Raw genomic sequence first — 20226 nt, forward strand, 5'->3', positions numbered from 1 at the left:
AACAAAGGCAGAACACTCTATGACATAAATCACAGCAAGATCCTTTTTGACCCACCTCCTAGAGAAATGGAAATAAAAACAAAAATAAACAAATGGGACCTATTGAAACTTAAAAGCTTTTGCACAGCAAAGCAAACCATAAACAATACGAAAAGACAACCCTCAGAATATGAGAAAATATTTGCAAACAAAGCAACTGACAAAGGATTAATCTCCAAATTATACAAGCGGCTCATGCAGCTCAGTATCAAAAAAACAAACAACCCAATCCAAAAATGGGCAGAAGACCTATATAGACATTTCTCCAAAGAAGATATACAGAAGGCCAACAAACACATGAAAGGATTCCTGGGTCATAAAACTCAGGAAAATATTTAAGGTACATATATGTACTAAATTTACAGATGTACTAAAATTATCAATGTACTAAAACATATTGATGCCTCATTGTGGTGGGAGCTGGATTATGTGGGATTGAGTCTCTTTTTCTGTTTCCTAAATTCTCATAAATTTTAAAGTTTAAAATAAAAATATCCATGTTGTAGTTGGAATGATACAATATATCAATATACAAATAAGTCTCCTTGAAAAATTCATTACAGCCCAGAGCTTGGCTTCAGCCTTTGCTACGGACCGAATTTTTTGTGTCCCCCAGAAAATCCATATGTTGAAATTCTACCACCGATGTGATAGTATAAGCAGGTGGGGGTAGGTGATTAAGGCATTAAGACAGAGCCCTCATGAAGGCGATTAGTGCCCTTATAAAAGTGTTTCCAAAGGGCTCCACGACCCTCCAACCATGTGAGGACACAGCCGGAGACAACACTGTCTACAAACCAGGATGCAGGACTCACCAGACACCAAATCTGCTGACACCTTGATCTTGGACTTCCCAGGCTTCTGAACTGTGAGAAATAAATTTGTCGTTTATAAGCCATCCAGGCTATATCTTACTGCAGCCCAAACAGACTAAGACAGACTTACCCAGAAACCTAATTTCTCGGGAAGACTTACATTAGTGAAGCTCATGGAGACATATACACACACAAAAAAAGCAAATATCTTGCAATATCTCAATTAACAAGGGTAAGCAGATCTAATACCGGTTGGTGGGGACTGGGCGAGTGCCTTTCTAACCAAGGGAAATGGCTTGGTAATAAAACTAATATGATTTAAGTACAACCTCAAATGGTTAATTCAGGTTAAACAGTGGATTCAGTTGTATTCTGAAATAGGAGAAAATAAGGTGCAATTTCATGATTAAGAAGCCTCAAAATTCACACACCAGAAAACTAACTTGCGCAAAGTTGTGAATGGTTTTAAATCGGTGACCAGTAAAAAGACAAAGTATCACTTTTCCCACTAGATATTCAACTCATGACGTGTGTATATGTATGAAAATTTACCCTCTCTAGAGAGGGAAGATTGCACACCTCGAGTGGCACGGATTTTTAATTTCAAGACCTAACCACCAAGTTAGTTACTTCACGTCAATTTCTAGAAATAAAGGTGAAAAACTTGAGGTTCAAAATAGAAAGGCTATTGGTGTTGTGGGAATGGGGCTGACTCATGGAATACAATTAAGTATCATTTAGAATATATTTTGGCTAGAGATCAAGAGGCAAGGTTCTTTGTTTCTTTCGTTTAAACTTCTTCTTAATAAATCTTTTATTTTAGAACAGTTTTCGGTTAACAATTATAGCGAAGATAGTACAGAGTTCCCGATGCCCCATACAAGACAAGTTTTTTAAACTCTAGTTTTTTGAACTCTAACTTCTACTTCCACCACCACCCCCACCTCCCAAACCGTCCCCCACTTCTCTCCGGATTCTGATCTCCTCAGGTTTCGGCAGGGCCTTGTTCTCGCAGTGCAATGTTAGGATTGTAACGAAAACCCAGTTCAGTTCAAACTTCACCGCCCAGCCACAACTGGGTCAGCTGAGCTAGCCGACACCAGACGCTCCCGCCCCGCCCAGCTCTCTCAGAGGCGCTCCGACCCCTCGCCAACGTGGCTCTTCCAACTCAGGCCCCGGGAGACGCGAGCCAAGCGAGACCAAAGCGCTGGGCAGCCTCCAGAAGCCAGGCGAGCTGGGGGCAGGACCAGGTGAGCACCCAAAAGCACGCTCCTTCCTCGAGGGGAGGTTCTGGAGGCTAAGACATTTTTAACCTCAAAACGTCCAGACCTCTAACCGGCGTGGGGCGGGTTACACAAACCTACGCACATTCGCTTATTGTTTAACGCAGACGCCTCCTGGCGCTTCTCGGCCGCAGCCGCCTCTTCGCAGCCAACACCCCCAGGCGGCCTCTGCCCCGCCCCGTCGTCGCCGCCAGTCCCTCGGCGCATCGCGCGGGGTTAGGGCGCGCGCGCGTGAGGACGTCCGGGAGCGCGCGCGCCGCCGCCGCCGCCGCCGAGCTGGGCGGGAGCTGTTGGCGGTGGGTCTGAAGGTGATGGCCTTGACTGAAGGCCTCGAGTCGGCATCTCGCGCTGTTTCTGCAGTCGCTGCCCCGGACTCGGTGCGCTCATCGTCATGAGAGGTCAGGCCTGGGGGAAGCGGGCGACGGAGGCGAGGGGCCGCGGCGAAATGGGCTCTGGGGAGAATAACTGAGGCACTCGAAGGTCGAACGTGGGAGGAAAAATCTGTCCTGGAGATTCCGGAAGAGCCCTTTGCGTTTACTTTTCTTCCCTTTTTCTCCCCTTTCTTGCTTGTACTTGGAGGAAAGCGGGAGGGTTCTGTGTTTTTAATTTGTGGAAAAAGACGCTGAAATTCTCCCGTCCAGCTTCGGTCTTCAGAGGTTGGAGGAAATAAATAGCAGTCGTGGCGTTGGAGCATCAGTGAAAGCCTCTAGTGAATGGCACTAAAAACCAAACCACCCAACAGTAACTGAAAAAAAAAAAAAAAAAATTCCAAACCTAGGAATGAAATAGAATGCTATGGAACATGCCCTGACGTTAACCCCGGCTTCCTCCTACAGAAACGGCAGAAAGGCTCTGCGTTTCGTCAGCTGGATCCTCGACGGCTACCCACACTCGTCATTTAGGGATCCTTCCGTGCCAGTGTTCTCTTTCCCGACACCCCTCCCCTCCAAGGTGGCATTTTTAATGTGCAGACTACGTAATTATCCTTATTCAGAATAAAGAATCACTTAGCAATTACATGGTGACTCCCCAAGTCTTCCTATTTTAAAGGTATTTAGATAACATCCCTGGGGGGGGGGACAGGACAGTTGGTATTAATTATTAGAAACTTTATTAGCTTTGGGAAAGCTGTTTCAGCATAAAACGAAATTTGTAGGTCACCTAAACGAAATGTTTGTTACTATGATGATACTTAATGAGGAGTTAAGATTTGATGCTGTTTTCTTCCTAACCTTTCCACACATTAAAAAAATACTCTTATTAGATGTAGAATCTACATCAGAGATGAAACTGCTCCAGTTGAACAAAGTAAATGTACTTCAGTGTTCTAGTCTGATTGAGTGCTAGTATTCATTAACATCTGCTAAGCATCCATACTTTGACTATTTTGCCAGTTCCTTCTGTCACTAGAGAATTGGAGGCATCTGAAGCTAAACTTTCTCGGTAGCAGATGTTCCCTAAAGGATAGTTTGCCTAGGGCAGCAGAGCCTTCGCATAAAGGGAGAAGATGGAGGAGTCTACTAATAAGCAATAGCGAACCTGGAAATAATTCATGTACTGTGACTATCAGCCTCTCCTTTAGTGAATAAATTATTCCTAGTGAGCAATATATTGCCTGTACTTAACTGTTCACTTAGCATATTTTCTTGCGCTTTGATTTTTAGGAGACAGAGTCCTGAAGCAAAGAAATCTGGATCACAGAAAAAGTATTCAGGGGTCATGCAAGCCAACTGTAGCCAACTGCACAGCCCTTCCGGAGCTGCAGGCAGTGAGGATGCCTCAGCCTCCCAGTGTGTCCAAACAAGACTGACAGGAGCTTCCTGTCTTTATTCTGGAGATGTTCATAGTCAGATAAACTCCATGCCTAAAGAATGTGCTGAAAATCCAAGCTCCAGAAATACAAGGTCAGGTGTCCACAGCTGTACCCATGGATGTGTACACAGTCGCTTACGGAGTCACTCCCACAGTGAAGCAAGGCAGACTGACGATACCGAGACAGAGTCTGGAGATCATGGTAGTAGCTCCTTCTCAGAATTCCGACATCTCTTCAAGTGGTTGCAAAAAAGTCTTCCATATATTTTGATTCTGGGTGTCAAACTTGTTATGCAGCATATAACAGGTAGGGTATGATAAAACATTGAGCTGTTTCATTACTATATGCAGCTAATTTTCTTTCTTTATTGGTAATCTACTTTAACCTATGTATTTCAGTTTCTTATTTTGTTAGTTTTTAAAATTGTATATGCTTCCTTTAAATTCATGTCGTGTTAGTCTTTTTTTTTTTCCTTTCAATTAACTGGACCTTATTTTCTAACAGGAATTTCTCTTGGAATTGGGCTGCTTACAACTTTTATATATGCAAACAAAAGCATTGTAAATCAGGTTTTTCTAAGAGTAAGTATAACCAGCAACTAAAAAATCATTAAATGTTTCTCCCTGTAGAATTATATACTCATTTTTGAGAGAAATAGGAATAAAGATAAGATAGTTTATTTGATAAATTTAAATAGACATAATGTACCATCCATGATATATTAAATGTTATCTAAATGACCTGGAATAAATGATCTGTCCTAATACTGAATTGATTCACCTTATTTTCTTTGTATATTGGGTTCCTGATAAAGAAAAACTAGACAGAAGGATTAAAAGGTTTAGAACACACTATTTGATCTGATTTGTCAAGTGTTACGTTTTTAGTTTGACCATACTAAGTAATATAATCATCATTGAAAACTTCAGCTGTTGTACTATAAGATTTAAAATAGTTAAATAAAACGTACACTGAATAAATGGGTATTGAACTATTTACTTAGGTTTCTCTTATTTAAAGAAAACTAAACCCAAGAAGTTTTTCCATAAGAAATTATAAGATTCCTATTCATGTAAATTATTGGGAAAACAGGATTAGTTTATAAAATTTCACCTTCAAGCAACTTTAAAGGGTTATATCTGTGTAAAGGATCATACGTTTTGACCTGAAAATTCGTAATTAGAACCTATCAAACCATAAAAGTTTAATTCATGGTTTAAAACTAGTAAAATTTTTAATTAAACTAGTAATTAAAACAATTATAAAACTGAGATTAAAAACATTTTATTAAATTCTTATTGAATTGAGAATTTTAAAAATTATATCTATAAACCCTGGTAACATAAATGCAGTGTTTAAAAGTGTTTTGTTGGGAAGGCAACAATAGGAAGCTGCAGAAGTAAAGTTTTTATTTACGTAGGTCCTTTATGTCAGTCTGTAGAAGATTTGGCTTTGAAACATAAGTAATGTTGTTACACAATGAGGAAACTTGTATTTTAAAAATCTGTTTAAGTCTGTGTTGTTTTCTTCATTAAACGTATATAAAATAGAATGTGATGATGTACAATTTAACAAATATTCTATATTTTTAAGATAAATTAATCTATTAAAATGTTCTAAGTTAATTAGTCATTAAAATAGCTTAATGATATTTAAAATTCTGGCATAATTCAAAGTAACAAATTATAAAATTGTTTATTTTTCAGGAAAGGTGCTCAAAGATTCAGTGTGCTTGGTTACTGGTATTCTTAGCAGGATCTTCTGTTCTTTTATATTACACCTTTCATTCTCAGTCACTTTATTACAGGTAATTAGAGGTCCAAGTGCACAATCACATTCTTATGTAATCGTATATTCCATAGCACTTTGCATATATCTTACTTGCACATACTTAAGAGTTCAATTTTTACCTATCTGTCTCCTTCCAAGATTGAGAGCTTAAAGTGACTTACTCACATTTTTATACCCAGTGCCTTGCCTCATAGTAAGTGCTCAATACTTAATTCTTGATACTTAAATTTTTACCTATATAATCAGTTTACTAAATACCATTAGGTTGTTGTTGGTAATCTTTTTTGGTTTTTTATTTTTGATAAATAAAAACTATATAAAATACATAATGTTTTGATATATGTATACATTGTGAAATGATTACCACATCAAGCTAATTAATATATCCATCACCTCCCTTAGTTACCTTCTTGTGTGTATGTGTGATAAGAACACTTGATCTTTGTCTCTAGAAGAAGACTTGCTAAAGGACAGTAGTTGATAAGTTTCCATGTCAGATGGAAGTGTTCTGAATTTTCAGCTTTAATCAGATAATTAGAAGTCCTGGTTTCAGTGGAGTTGGAGAGATGTGGACAAATCTGGGATATAGTTTGTAGGTGTAGCCAGTACCATTCGGATTGGATTGGGTGAGTAGGTAAGGGGGAAGAATCAAGGGTGATACTGGGTTTTTTTAGTCCAAGCAACTGGCTGGATGGTGGTGCCATTTACTGGGCTGGGAAAGACTGGGGAAGGAACTGGTTTTGTGGGAAAATCAGTAATTTTGTTTTGAACATGTTAAGTTTGAGAGGCCATGTAGAACTGTTAAAGTGATTATAGATATTTGTCATGAGCTCAGAGTAGAGGTTAGGGCTGTAAATTTTGGTATTATCAGCATATGGTTGATATTTAAAAACCAAGGAACTTGACAAGACTAACCAGGGAAAGAAAGTATAGACAGAGGAGAGGGCCCAGGATGGGACGTGCCCACAATTAGCCAGAAGAGGAGCAGCAAAGGAGACTTAAGAAGGAACCATCAGGGACTTCCCTGGTGGCGCAGTGGTTAAGAATCCACCTGCCAATGCAGGGGACACGGGTTCGAGCCCTCATCCAGGAAGATCCCACATGCCGCGGAGCAACTAAGCCCATGCACCACAGCTACTGAGCCTGTGCTCTAAAGCCCACAAGCCACAACTGCTGAGCCCCTGTGCCGCAACTACTGAAGCCCTTGCACTGAGGGCCCGTGCTCCACAACAAGAGAAGCCACCACAATGAGAAGCCTGCGCACCGCACTGAAGAGTAGCCCCCACTCACCGCCAACTAGAGAAAGCCTGCACGCAGCAATGAAGACCCTACGCAGCCAAAAATAATAAATGAATAAATAAATAAATTTAACCAAAAAAGGAACCATCAGTCACATATGAGAACAAGAAGAGAGTGGTGTCAGAAGTCTAGGAAGAAAATATTTCAAGGAGAGAAGAGGGGGAAAAAGTGACCTTCGAATTTAGCAAGAGGGAGGGAGTTGGCAATCTTGACAAAAACAGTTCAGTGGAAAGGAGGGGTTAGACTCCTGATGAGTTGGTTGAAGACAGATTGGCAGATATGGAGTATTTGTGAGTTTTTTAGATTATAGGCTAGAAAGATATCAATCATGACAAGTGAGGAAGACTCGTTCTTTATGGAGGGAAGATTTGAAATTCAAACATTTAAGAAGTTTTTCTCATACATTTATTTTTGGCTGCATTGGGTTTTCCTTGCTGCGTGTGAGCTTTCTCTAGTTGTGGTGAGCGGGGCCTGCTCTTCCCTTGCAGTGCGCGGGTTTCTCATTGCAGTGGCTTCTCGTTGCAGAGCATGGGCTCTAGGTGCGTGGGCTTCCATAGTTGTGGCACACGGGCTCAGTAGTTGTGGCTTGCAGGCTCTAGAGCACAGGCTCAGTAGTTGTGGTGCACAGGCTTAACTGCTCTGCAGCATGTGGGACCTTCCCAGACCAAGGCTTGAACCCGTGTCACCTGTGTTGGCAGGCAGATTCTTAACCACTGTGCCACCAGGGAAGTCCCTAAAAAGTCTCTTTAAAATAAGCAAAATGATTTTCCATTCTATTTACATGAACTCTAGCATCTTGCCAAACTTTTATTGTTTACACATCAAATTAAAGTAAAATATTTGGTAGCAAATTTAGAACCCCCATTGACACTTTTATCTTTTTATGTTGCTCTGGTAAGTTTTGATGTTTTTCTCTTGGTAGCTTAATTTTTTTAAATCCTACTTTGGACTATTCGAGCTTCTGGGACGTACTTTGGATTGTTGGAATTACAGACTTCATTCTGAAATTCCTCTTCATGGGCTTAAAATGCCTTATTTTATTGATGCCTTCTTTCATCATGCCTTTTAAATCCAAGGTAAGAAAGTAATGTTTTATTGGAAAGATGTTAGCAGACCATATTAATGCTATTTAGTCTTTGCTTAAATGATTCCTTCTATAATTTTTCAGTTTGCTCAATAACCTTATTTTAATTATCTATATTATCTCAGACTGGCAGCTATTTGGTAAAAGACTTGAACCTAAATATTAATCTGTTCCAATAAAATCAATTATATTTGCTTTGGAATAATCTAAAAATGAGTCCCCACATCATATATGGGAAAATATACATTTATACTTCTGTTTTCCTCCAGGGCGTTATTGATAATTGATAACTGACTTAGGCAGTTATTCAGTGTTTTTTCATATTCAATGAAAACTTTAAATTTTTATAATCAGCAAAATGTTTTATTATACGTAAAACATTTTCACTGTCACTCTTTAGATTCTTTGAAAACAGACCACTCAGTGACTAAAGAACCAAGTTGAGGTTGTCAGTCATAACCATTATCATCATGATTAATTTTATAGTTGTGTTATTGTGCCATATACCCATGATGTTCTCAGCCCAATATGAAGTATTTGCATTGTGCATGTGAGTACCTTGGGTGGCTCTATTTGTTTTCTTTTTTCTTTCTTTTTAGGGTTATTGGTATATGGTTTTAGAAGAATTATGTCAGTATTACCGAACTTTTGTCCCTGTACCAGTTTGGTTTCATTACCTTATAAGCTATGGGGAGTTTGGTAATGTAACTAGATGGAGTCTTGGGATATTGCTGGCTTTACTCTACCTCATACTAAAAGTAGGTAACATAATCTTATCATTTATAATGACATGTAATACTGTTTACATATTCTACGTATGACTGCTTTTCTCTTTATATATTTTATAGTTTGTCTTCATATCACTAGTTTGAAGTAATGGCAGATTCTATTCTACTTAGAAATGGAGAAATGAAAATAGGTATCTTAATCCAGTGGTTCTCAGATTTTATTGGGGGAATGGACCTCTAAGCATGGATTAGCTAAGGTGGAGGGGGACAGTAGAATAGAACATACCCATCCCCTACAGTAAGCTGTCATACACATAATTCTCAAACTAGTGGATTATCTTGTCCTGTTCCCTCTATGCCTGTTCCCCTCAACTTAATCACTTCATGAAACGTTAAATAGGTTACGGACATGTGAACCAGATAAAATTGCCTTGCCTTTGATTTAGTTAAGTTTATATTTGTCTTGACCAAATTGTAACTCAAGGCATTCAGATGTACCTCATTTGGGGTAAGAGTTGGCTGAAACTGATACATTGAGTAAAATACTCCATAACTGGACTTTAAATATATTTAGAATGAAATGATTAGTTGTGATATGCAATGAGCATAAAATTAATATCAGTATTTGATATTAGCTTTGATCTCTGAGTTTAGCAGATAAGGCTCTTTGAATAAATGAATTATTTTCTCTTTCAGCTTCTGGACTTTTATGGACATCTGAGAACTTTCAGACGGGTTTTGCAAATATTTTTTACACGACCAGTAAGTATTTTTTAATCAGAAAAAATACTTTTAATCTTTCTTTCTTCATTATAAAAATGTTTTAGTTCAGCAGTTTTACAAATGCAGATTTCATAATTACATGGTTTTTTTAGAAAAACTTCTTGTACTTTGGTACTTGGGGCTGTGATGATATAGAGGTTTTGTTTCTGTGATAAGTTTTTTAACTTGCACATTGACAACCAACCACCTGATAGTTGATGAAGTACTTATATGAGTTTGCCTCTTGCCCTTTCAAATCACTTGACATTCTTAAGGGTTTATAAACATCCCCTTAAAAAATCTTATGAACTTTTGTTTCTCTTCCTTTTTTTAATCCACAAATAGTAGCTTTGTGTATTTTCATTAACTCCTATTCAGCTTCTGTGAAAGTGCTTATACTATAATTTATTGTGTATATGAAGAAAGCTCATTACCAAAAATCACGTCCCTTGAAATTTTCTTACTGGAAAAATTTCCCCAATACTCAGTTCTGTATGCACAAATAAGTTCATGACAATAACAGTAAATTTAACAATAACAAAGCAATTTTAACAATAAATTGAGACTCCAATGTCAATTGTAACTTTATTATGTTATTCTACTGATGTAACAAACTGCAGAAAAAGGGTGTCTTAGCCCAAATGATCAATAGCTCATTTGCTATTTAGTAGCCTCAGAAGTTCTCAGTATGGAAGTGTGATCACCAGATTTCAGAGTTTGATTCTCAGTTTTGCAGTCCATTAGGTACTTAACAATTATGTGGTCAGGACTCAGGGGAATCTGACGTACAAGAATGCCAATCTAATATATGTTTTTTTTAAAAAAAAAACAGGATTATACCAACAAAGTGGAGTAAACTAACTGGCCAGGGCACCCTTTCCTGAAGACAGTAATGTATTAAGTTTTGCTGCATCCTATTCAGACTTCTTTCTTTAGATAAGATACAATAAAATTGAGACTTCAGCTTTTGAGTTTATTCAGTTGATTATGTATCGGCCACTTTGCTGTAGCAATTAATCTAGTAAAGCTTGAGCTGAAATACTTTTGATATTCTTTCTCTGTGAAGTATAAAGAGACTATCACAGTCCACTCTGTTTTATTCCTGGGATTCTCATGTTCCTTAATGTTGCCCTGAAAATGGCAGTCATCATCAGGATGTCTTCACCTGAAGGGAGTCTGCAAAGTGCCAGACAAGAGTGCTATTTTAAAAGCTTGTCAGCATACATATCTGCAGTGTACTCTGCTAAATGACATTTATTGAAGGGAAATTGGCACCAAGGTCATCCATATCAGTATCTCAATTTGTTTCTGGAATCTTTAACATGACCAATCTCAAAAAAAATCTTAATTTTCAACGTTTTTATCCTTTGAGTCTTAGTTTGATTTTAACCCTCGATAACAAGAAGTTTAGGTCACAGCTTCAGGTTGCTGAGTCAAATTATGCTTTTGCTCTCATTACCATGACTGAAACTTGGGTGTTCTTTCTTTTCCTTAGCCACCTTTTCCACATCATCTCTACAGAAAGCTGATCTCATTTGTAACATTTTGTCACATCTAGTTAATGACTAAATTCTACTGAATTTGGTAAGGAAGTTATTAAGATCTTAAAGAGATCAGAAACTTTTTTTTAGAACTTAAGGAAATTCAAAGATTTGTGTTATTATTCAGTTTGACAGTATAACTCTACCCACGTGACATTTTGCAATTACAGTTCTGTAAAATTTTACCATCCTTTCCTAGTACTAAATGCTCCGACTTTTGTGATAAGTAAGGATGAAAATTAAAATTATTTTTAGATTTAGTGGCAGGACACTGTTCAGTGGTCCCCAAACCTCCTTCACATTGAACTCATGTGGAGAGCTTTCAAGAATTAGATTCCTGGGTCTTCCCTGGTGGCGCAGTGGTTGAGAGCCCGCCTGCCGATGCAGGGGACACGGGTTTGTGCCCTGGTCCGGGAAGATCCCACATGCCACAGAGCGGCTGGGCCCGTGAGCCATGGCCGCTGAGCCTGCGCGTCCGGAGCCTGTGCTCAGCAACGGGAGAGGCCACAACAGTGAAAGGTCCGCATACCGCAAAAAAAAAAAAAGAGATTCCTGGGTTACTGAATCAATCTCCAGTGTGGAGCACAGAAACCTATTTTTAAAGTAGTCTCTACATGAGTTACATTCAGCCAGCCAAGCTCTGGATTGACTTTTTTGAAAAGTGTCATAGGTAATAAGTGGGCTCAATTTGGCAGTACTGGGTCACATAGTACATGAATATAGATTGCATAATGCTGTGTTACATTTCAGATCGCTTAGTCTCTTAAGCCATTTGAATTTGAAGCACTGTCATTACTTGGGAATCCAGTGAATCTAACAATCTTCCAATATCCTATTATGTATTACATAGTGAGTTAACCTTGATGTGATCCATCCAGGCATCATTCTGCATACATAGTTCAGCTCTGAAATGTTTATATCCTTTGGGAGAGTTTTCAAATGCCTAGTTCCTTGGAGATTTGAGAAATACAGTACCATCTGTGTATTTAAGGAACAGAAAAGAAATTTGTAGGAACATAACTTCTTATCTTTATAGAGTTACGGAGTGGCTGCCAGCAAGAGACAGTGTTCAGGTGTGGATGATATTTGTTCAATATGTCAAGCTGAATTTCAAAAGCCAATTCTTCTCATCTGTCAGGTAACTATATTTTTAAGCAACCTCAATACAGCACTTCTCTGTGACCTGCAAAAGTCACATTTATGTTACTTACAGGGAAATATACAATATTCAGCAGAAAGTAGCATTCAGGGCACATACTACTAATTTCTTACTTGTGATTAGGGGTTTGGTAGGTTAGCTAAATCTTGTCCCTTAGTTCTAATGATTTTTATGTAGAGGAGTGTATAAAGGGGAAAAAAAAATTCAAATGACAGACTGGATACCAAAGTGACTGGAAAACAGACTTTTTAATAATTGAATACTAGTCTTTTAGCATAATACCAGCATTTGTTACTGGATTGTATAAGGCCCTTTCCTGTACTTTATTTCAGTAACCCTCAAAGACTTTATTAAGCTGTTAGTCATTACACTTGATCTTAAAGTTATCACCTGAGGATAGCTTGTATTTTATTAAAAGTGGTTAAATGGATAGTACAAGTCAGAATAATACTTGTGCCTCTACCACAAATACCGCTGTGTTATTGAATGTTATACTTTGTTTTCTCACTTGTAAAATAAAGGGATTAGTGTTCTTCAAATTCCCTTTCAGCTCTAGAGTATGATTCTCTGCAATGTGATGAATTTAAAATTGAAATGTTATCAACTATAAAATCTAGTTCTTAATTCCCTTACAGCATATATTTTGTGAAGAGTGCATTACCTTATGGTTTAACAGAGAGAAAACATGTCCGCTGTGCAGAACTGTGATTTCAGACCATATAAACAAATGGCAAGACGGAGCCACTTCATCACACCTTCAAATATATTAAGTTCTAAACTTAATATTAAGGCCACAAAACACTAATTTTATTTGGTTACAGTGACTATTGGTAAAGACATTAGAATGGATTTTCAGGGCTGGAAGTTAAGGAAAATGTTTCCAAATGGTTTTAGAATATTATAATAAGACAAGTGTGTAGTCCAGCTTATCAAAAGATTAAATGAAAGAACCCTATATTTAAAAAAATATATAAGTAATGTTCAACATAATGCATATGCAACATTTATTCTATCCTAATTATTTGACAAATGATTGCAGTGTTAAATTGTAAATGTGTTTTCTTGTTAATGTTACCAAAATGACAATCGGATAACTAGAACTAGTGGTTTTAGAGGAATTCAGGTATTCTTTCCTGACACTGTTTTCAGAATAAAGAATATTTTTCATAATATTTTAAGATACACATAACCTGAAAGAATTTTCTTTAACATTGACTTTTATAATTCCCATTCTAAAAATTCTAAAATTTTTCATTAAATTTGTATTTTTAAATGAAAGCTCTAAATGCTATATTCTACCTGTACAATCAGATTTTTCTAAGGAAGATTTACTGAGGATGAAATATTTTAATATTGTATTATTCTTTGTAGTGTGATTAGCAGTCATTGAGAACAGATGATTTAAATTCCTTTTCTTTGTGGACTTCATACATACAATCCTGCCATCAGCTTTAATGTTCATGATCTTGCTTTTTGGAAAGTGCCATGGACTTTCTTGAATTATTAAAATAATTCACATGGATTACAAACAGCTGGCTTCACTGATGATTTGAATAGAGTGACAAGACCAACTCAAATACTTAGAAAAGAATTCCTCGGGACTTCCCGGTGGTCCAGTGGTTAAGACTCCGCACTTCCAATGCAGGGGGCGTGGGTTTGAGCCCTGGTCAGCGAACTAGGTTCCCACATGGTGCGTGGCCAAAAAAAAAAGAAAGAAAAAAAAGGATTTCCCAATGTAACTAGTCTTCTCCAGAGGAGTTTTGGAATCTCATGCTTGAATCACCATTACTTGGGAGATTAAAGCTTGCACTCAGGCCAACAAAAGCTTTGGAGAGTGTGGTTTGTTTGCCTACAGGTATTTGTGCAGGGTGGTGGAAAGAGAATGAGGCACTTTCTCTCCCACTATGAAACCTCTAAGGGGGGATGGATCTATACCAGAAATCCAAAGGACTGGTTATTATCTACATTTAGATGCAAGGCCTCTACCCATTTTCTCTTTTACCATCTATCAGTTTGCACACAAGAAAAAGATAGTGGTGGGAAGTAGAAGTTATGAGGTAGAGGTAGAGGTAGAAAACAAATTTGCAGGGCTGATAAGACGAAGATTAAACCAACCTGGATTAATAAGGATAGTGACCAACCAGATACAGGTTAAACCACTTTTCATGTATGGCCACCCAAACTGTCAAAAGAACATTAGCCTGTAACTTTTCTCCCCAGGTAAATATTGCTAGATTATAAGTGCAACTGTTTCTGTTCATTCAGGATATGTTACGTACTTTGAGAACCACTGCAAATACTGAAAAACAAGCTTACTTGGCCTTAAATCACCTTCCTAACTCTGTGGTGAAGCTGATAGTTGTTATTTAGGTATACAGCAGGGGATGAGTGAGAAAGACAATTTGAGATCAGAATTTGGGTGTGAAGGATATGCTGACTTCTTGATAAAAACATAAGAATAACATCTTAACCACATGGGTTACTTCAGCCCTAATACAATACCTACTTACCACACTTACTTACCCTATGGCCATATGGATAGCTTTGTTTCTTAATATGACTGAGTAACAAAAAAAGTCCCTGGTGGACAGTGGGGTTTTTTGTTTTTTGGTTTTTTTTAACAAGAAAGCAGTTCACATATGAATTTAAAAGGAGGGAAATGTAACAGGAGAGCTTCGCCATTCACTAGTAACATTGATGAAATAGAAGCATTTCTCTATTTTTATTCCTTCATCTCAAAAACAGGAATAGGGATTCAAACCCCATTTACTCTGTGAATTCAGATCACATCCTCTAAAAGACTGTTTTATCAACATCAAGAGTCACTATGATGTTTTATAAAAAAGTACGTTTGAGAACTTTTGTAGAGAAACCATCTTGGCAAGTATGATAGAATTACCTCATAAATAAGAGGTGGTTTACACAAAACACCCATCTTACAGTAGATATATTGAGACATTAGTTAAAAACAGATTTGTCCACTGTGTTATCTGGTTCATACACGTCAGGTAATGTAGTTGACAAATGTGGCTGGAAAAACTGTTGTATGTTAGCACAAGAAAGTCTTCCATTGTTTTTATGTGAAGCTGGCTTTCACATAACTTTTCACATGAACTTTTTTTTAAGCAACCAATTCAATTCTACTATTTGACAGAACTTGGAAATCACAGATGTTTAACACCTAATATAAAATCAGTACTAAAACTTGTTATAAATTTAAATGGCTTCAGTTTCTCCACAAAAACAGTTTTATGACTGTCATTCTTCACATATATAAACAGTTTATTAAATACGAGAATCTGAACACATCTGGCATGTTAATGGGAAAAATTATTGAAACCACATGTGTACCTGATAGTTATTTCTTCCTATCTTAGGACAATAATAATTTTTAAAAAATCACTTCTATTTTATGTTCTTTCAAATTTGCATTTAATTTCTATTTACATTCATTCAATCTGAAATCAAATACTTAATACAGTAAACTAAACACAAGATGAAAAGCAGAAAAGGTGTTACCCTCAAAGCACTCCTAATAAGGCAGCTGAAGAATTTACTCTGGTAGATGCAAAGCCAACTTGGGGTAGGAAAAAAAAATAATAGTTTAAAGAGCAAACACAGATGAACCCATCTTTCAAATGTTACTTTAGATAATCCACTGATAATACTTGTGCTATAGTGGTAAATTAAGAATCACACACGAAGAATTTTGTATCAATAAGCAACAGACCATAGGTCATGGTGGAACAAATACTTTATGGTTATTTTGTCCAGCTTGCTAGTGTCTACTCCTATGAAAAAAGGCAGATGTTTGGACACTGATGTTTTTATTTGAGGAATTATCCATTTCCACAGCCTCAAAATCCATTCTGCATAAATCAAACATTTCTCATAAGAATAATCTTAGATCTAGCCCTTATAAGCTAGGAACCATATGACTAAGTAACCAAAATAGTTAGGTCCTATATTAAATATAAAATCCAAGGCTTGGGATATTAATACTATTGAAGATGCAGCTTATTTATAAGCATTTATTTCTTAAAGAATGTTGAATTTATGGAGTATCATACATGCATTCTTCCCCGCCAATTACCTTCTATTTCAAAAAATAGTATGTAAGAATCCTTCTTGAAGGATTCAAATTAGTTAAGACCATAAAGGGGAAAAAGAAATAAGTTTTCCTAAAAATCTGGTTCAAGTTCAATAATTAATACTTTACATTGTTAATCACAGCTGGTTTATAAATCTGTTTATTCTGTAATGCTACAAACCTTATAAAATCAAAATTAGTAAACTTCAGTTCTCAATGATTATATTTTAATAAAAAAACAGCATGTATAAAATAAAAAAATATCCTATAATAGCTGATTTTAAAGAAAATAATCAAGTGATGAAAGAAAAACACAATCTCTTTATACACTTACCTGGAATAATCATAAAGAACCTTCTTAGAAACTCAAGACTAGTATTATTGACATATATTTTTAAACTATGCTTGGGTTTTTACAAATAAATATAGGGTAAGCCATATTGCATAGGTGTGTGCTTTCTGTCTGTGACACTCAAGTGGCACTTGACATGTTTTCACAGTCATAGTAGGAATATCCATTTATGAAACAATTTCTCAATAAACTTGCCACAGTATAGAAAATTAACTTCACTGAATGTTAAGTTTAAAAAACTTATTTGTGTGGATGGTAGGTGTGCAATTAATACTTTTTATGCAGAAAGTTACAGTGTTTGCCACTATTGCTGGCAGTACTAATTATGAAACTGGTTTAACTATGGGGTGGTTATAGCCAGCCAATCACAGTGCAAATGTTACTAGCAAATAGGATTGAGGAGGAATATTTTGGTGTAAAACTTTCACTGGAATTTGGTCAGGCAGTAAACACTATAGTTAGTAAACACATTTGAAAACAAATATCAAAGTAGTACAAGCCATTTACAGTCTGAAATGAAGCCTGTACAAATCACCATAGCTTTTTGGGTTCTGTTTTTCAGACATCATAAACTGTCAGAGAACAAAGACCTGCACTTAAAGTACAATTTCTGCCCTTACCATTATTTAGTTTCTAATTTATTAGCTACAGTTATAAAGTTCTCAGTAGACTGCTGCAATAAGGGAAGAGGAGGTCTAGAAGGAGTGATTTAAAAAAAAAAAAAAAGGCTTTCTGTCCAAAGATGAGCTGTTATCAATTGTTTCATTTATTGCCACAACTGAAAAGGTATATTTCCAATCATTTTTCATGGTTCTTTTTTGCTTAATGTCATAGGATTTCATCTTATCTCACTCGAACCGCCATTTAAATAACCAAAGCTTTTTTCTGACTGAATTCAACATGCATAAATAATTTTATGGCTTGGATCCTATGGCTCAAAAAGGTTTGGAGAACATAGCAAGCAGCATCTATTTAAAAAAAAATCATAGGGTTGCAAAATATTACAAATTGACTTTGCACACTCAGACTGAAGACATTATAAAAGACAAACAAAAAGAGGTGGTAAGACTCAACTGCAACTGCATGATCATCTATTATACCAGTATGCACTGAAATAATATTTTTATAAAGCTCTGCAGATATTAAACCCTTTCACCAGCTAAAAGTCATGGAAACGCTCTCTTTAAGGCAGGAAGTATTTAAGAAAGGTAAAGTTACCTTTATTTTTTATTCTTTGTACCTGTAAATCACTTATGTAGACTTTGTTACAATTTTCAAAAACATAGTGTCTTGTTAACATGTTTCCTAAATTAAGCCACTGAGTTTTCTTATTCACTGTGGAAGACATTCATCAAAAGGCCATCAAATACTTTTACAATCAAAAAATGTAGCCCCAATATAGGGAAAAAAAAATACCGTTTTTCCTTTTAAAACCGTTGAGGGAAAAAAATGTAAGGAAGGCAGACACCAAAAACAGTAAAAAGAAGTAAAACTTAAAACCTTACCAATTTGCTGTAAAGAGATTAGACATAGAGGGTGGATCGTGGCAACACCCTCTTCCCCTGGATCTCCCTCCTCTCTCTCTCACTTTGCCGCCCTCGATATGCATTTTATCCTCTCTTCTGTCCTTCTTCAGCCATAGGCTGAACACATTTGACGTCTTGAACCAAATACTGGTATAAGGTGGCGATATTTTTCCAGTGCAATGCAGGCCCAGGATAAGGATGAAATGTAGGACATACAACTTATGCCCATTCCAAGGCTTCCAGTTAAGCTTAGCACATAACAGTACTGCAAGTAGAAATGATTAAATAGATTTTTTTTTTTTCTAGTATTACAGACAGGTATTGCAGCTGGGTTACTGAAAATAAACCCCAAGTCCACCCCAATCCCTCAAACGAGCCACAGCTGTGGTTAACAATGATTCATTTGCATTTTTATTATTTCACCAAGAGAAGAAACAGAAGTTGTCTGGCTTTCTTCACACCAATAATTTCGCATTTTAAAGTTTGGGATGTTTTCCATAATGAGCTGAATCAAAAATCTATTTGAAAAATATATATTTATATAAAAAAAGATTCAGGTTGTTTGCACGTAAAACATCAATTGTTAAGTTTCTTTCGTCTTTGATTCCATGTTGCTGGAAAGTTTGACCAAGCTTGCATGCTAATTTGTCCTTAGTTGCAAGTATTACAGGCAAACTCATACTTTGCCTAATGAAAGGATAACCCTTCTTCGACACAATCAGAACTCAACAGTGATTCAGAAGCAACATCCTACCCTTAATACTGTCAGTTTCGAGCCATCAACATGAAATCCTTGATAGGTTGAGACGATGTTGCTAGGAATCAATTAATTGATGTGCATAAGAGTTCCGCAGTACTATTTTCACTTAAGTTTTTTTGCACCATTGATTGATTTTTAAAAATCCATGTTTATTTTTCCTCTGTCCAATGTGTTCTATGTAATGACACTGACTCTTCGAGACTGTCATTCTGAGTCTTCTTGTTTCACCCTGTGGGATGCTCACACATCCCCTCCCCACCTTTTTTGCCTTAAATTCATTAAAAGCATTGCTCTGTCATAGATTCATACGCAGGTGTTCTGGTCGTTTGGAGATCATGGGAAAAGCTTGTTTTTTGTATGGCCCGGAGTTCGGCTGTCGTATTGGAAGTGGTGCTGAAGCTTCCCCACTCGTCGTCACATCCATCTGCTCTATTCCACTTGTTTCCATTGGGTATTCCACAGGCGCCTGAGGATTTGCCGTGCTGGCTGAAGCACCTCTTCCCCAGAAATCCCCAGGAGAAAATTTGACAGGGCTTTAAGACAAGGAAGAGCTATGATTCGTCTCAAGTACTATCTCAACAAGGAACATTTCCCTTACATTTAAAGGGAGTAGGGTAATGTGACTTTTTTTTTTTCATTTAATTTCATTTTTGTGTGGAATAGCACAAAAGCAGAAGTTGAGCCATTTCTCCCCTAGACTAATTGCTAGTTTCCTAACTGGTCTCTTCACCTCTCTACTTGCCCTCATAAAACCGTCAATGATACTTACTTTAAAAAAAAAATCATTTTTCTCCCCCACTTAAAACATCTGCTCATTGCATTTAAAATATTTCTCCAAACCTTTGCCATTCACTTCCTCGCTCACCACACTTCAGGAATGTTGACCTGCCTTTCGTTTCCAAGAAAAAGGCCAAGTTTTTTTCCTCCCTTAGGGCTTTTGCATGAGCTGTTCTTCTACCCGTAACATCCTTGTATTTCTGTATTTTGTATGGCTAGCTCTTTCTCCATGAATAGGAGTCCCCTTGTTATTTTTTGCATTCTAGTACCACTATATTTTTTTTTCACATAGCACTTGGCACTACTTGTGTTTACATATTTTATTTCCTTCTTTGTTTATTTTCACTCTCTCTCACTAAATTGTAAGCTTCATCAGGACAAGGAAAATTCCTGTCTTAATCATGTGT

General features: G+C 36.9%; 2 protein-coding genes across 8 annotated transcripts in view; one reads left to right on the forward strand and one right to left on the reverse strand.

Annotated features, from left to right (window-relative positions):
• The first annotated feature begins 1972 nt into the window (after positions 1–1972).
• RNFT1 (ring finger protein, transmembrane 1) lies at positions 1973–14131 on the forward strand. 3 transcript variants are annotated; one of them, XM_059047756.2, is made up of 9 exons: positions 1973–2104; positions 3802–4256; positions 4455–4531; positions 5657–5757; positions 7963–8116; positions 8724–8882; positions 9549–9614; positions 12192–12293; positions 12950–13841. In XM_059047756.2, the coding sequence occupies exons 2-9, from the start codon at positions 3857–3859 to the stop codon at positions 13082–13084; spliced, it is 1194 nt and encodes a 397-aa protein (XP_058903739.1). In that variant the 5' UTR covers positions 1973–2104; positions 3802–3856; the 3' UTR covers positions 13085–13841. The 3 variants fall into 3 exon arrangements, with proteins under 3 accessions (XP_058903739.1, XP_058903738.1, XP_066877756.1); XM_059047755.2 differs by lacking the exon at positions 1973–2104 and adding an exon at positions 2245–2535 and having other exon boundaries at positions 12950–14131; XM_067021655.1 differs by lacking the exon at positions 1973–2104 and adding an exon at positions 2408–3187.
• RPS6KB1 (ribosomal protein S6 kinase B1) overlaps positions 9629–20226 on the reverse strand; it is a 44652-nt gene continuing 34054 nt past the window's right edge. For 2 of the 5 annotated variants that reach the window (XM_059047729.2, XM_059047732.2), the window contains exon 15: positions 18800–19575. In XM_059047729.2, coding sequence (XP_058903712.1) covers positions 19338–19575 — 238 coding nt within the window. In that variant the 3' untranslated portion in view covers positions 18800–19337. Of the gene's footprint in view, positions 11638–17951; positions 18548–18799; positions 19576–20226 lie in introns of those variants that run through there. The other 3 variants (XR_010838260.1, XR_010838261.1, XM_059047733.2) reach the window with 3 other exon arrangements.

The sequence above is a fragment of the Kogia breviceps genome, chromosome 19 (assembly GCF_026419965.1).
Source record: "Kogia breviceps isolate mKogBre1 chromosome 19, mKogBre1 haplotype 1, whole genome shotgun sequence".
NCBI lineage: Eukaryota > Metazoa > Chordata > Mammalia > Artiodactyla > Physeteridae > Kogia > Kogia breviceps.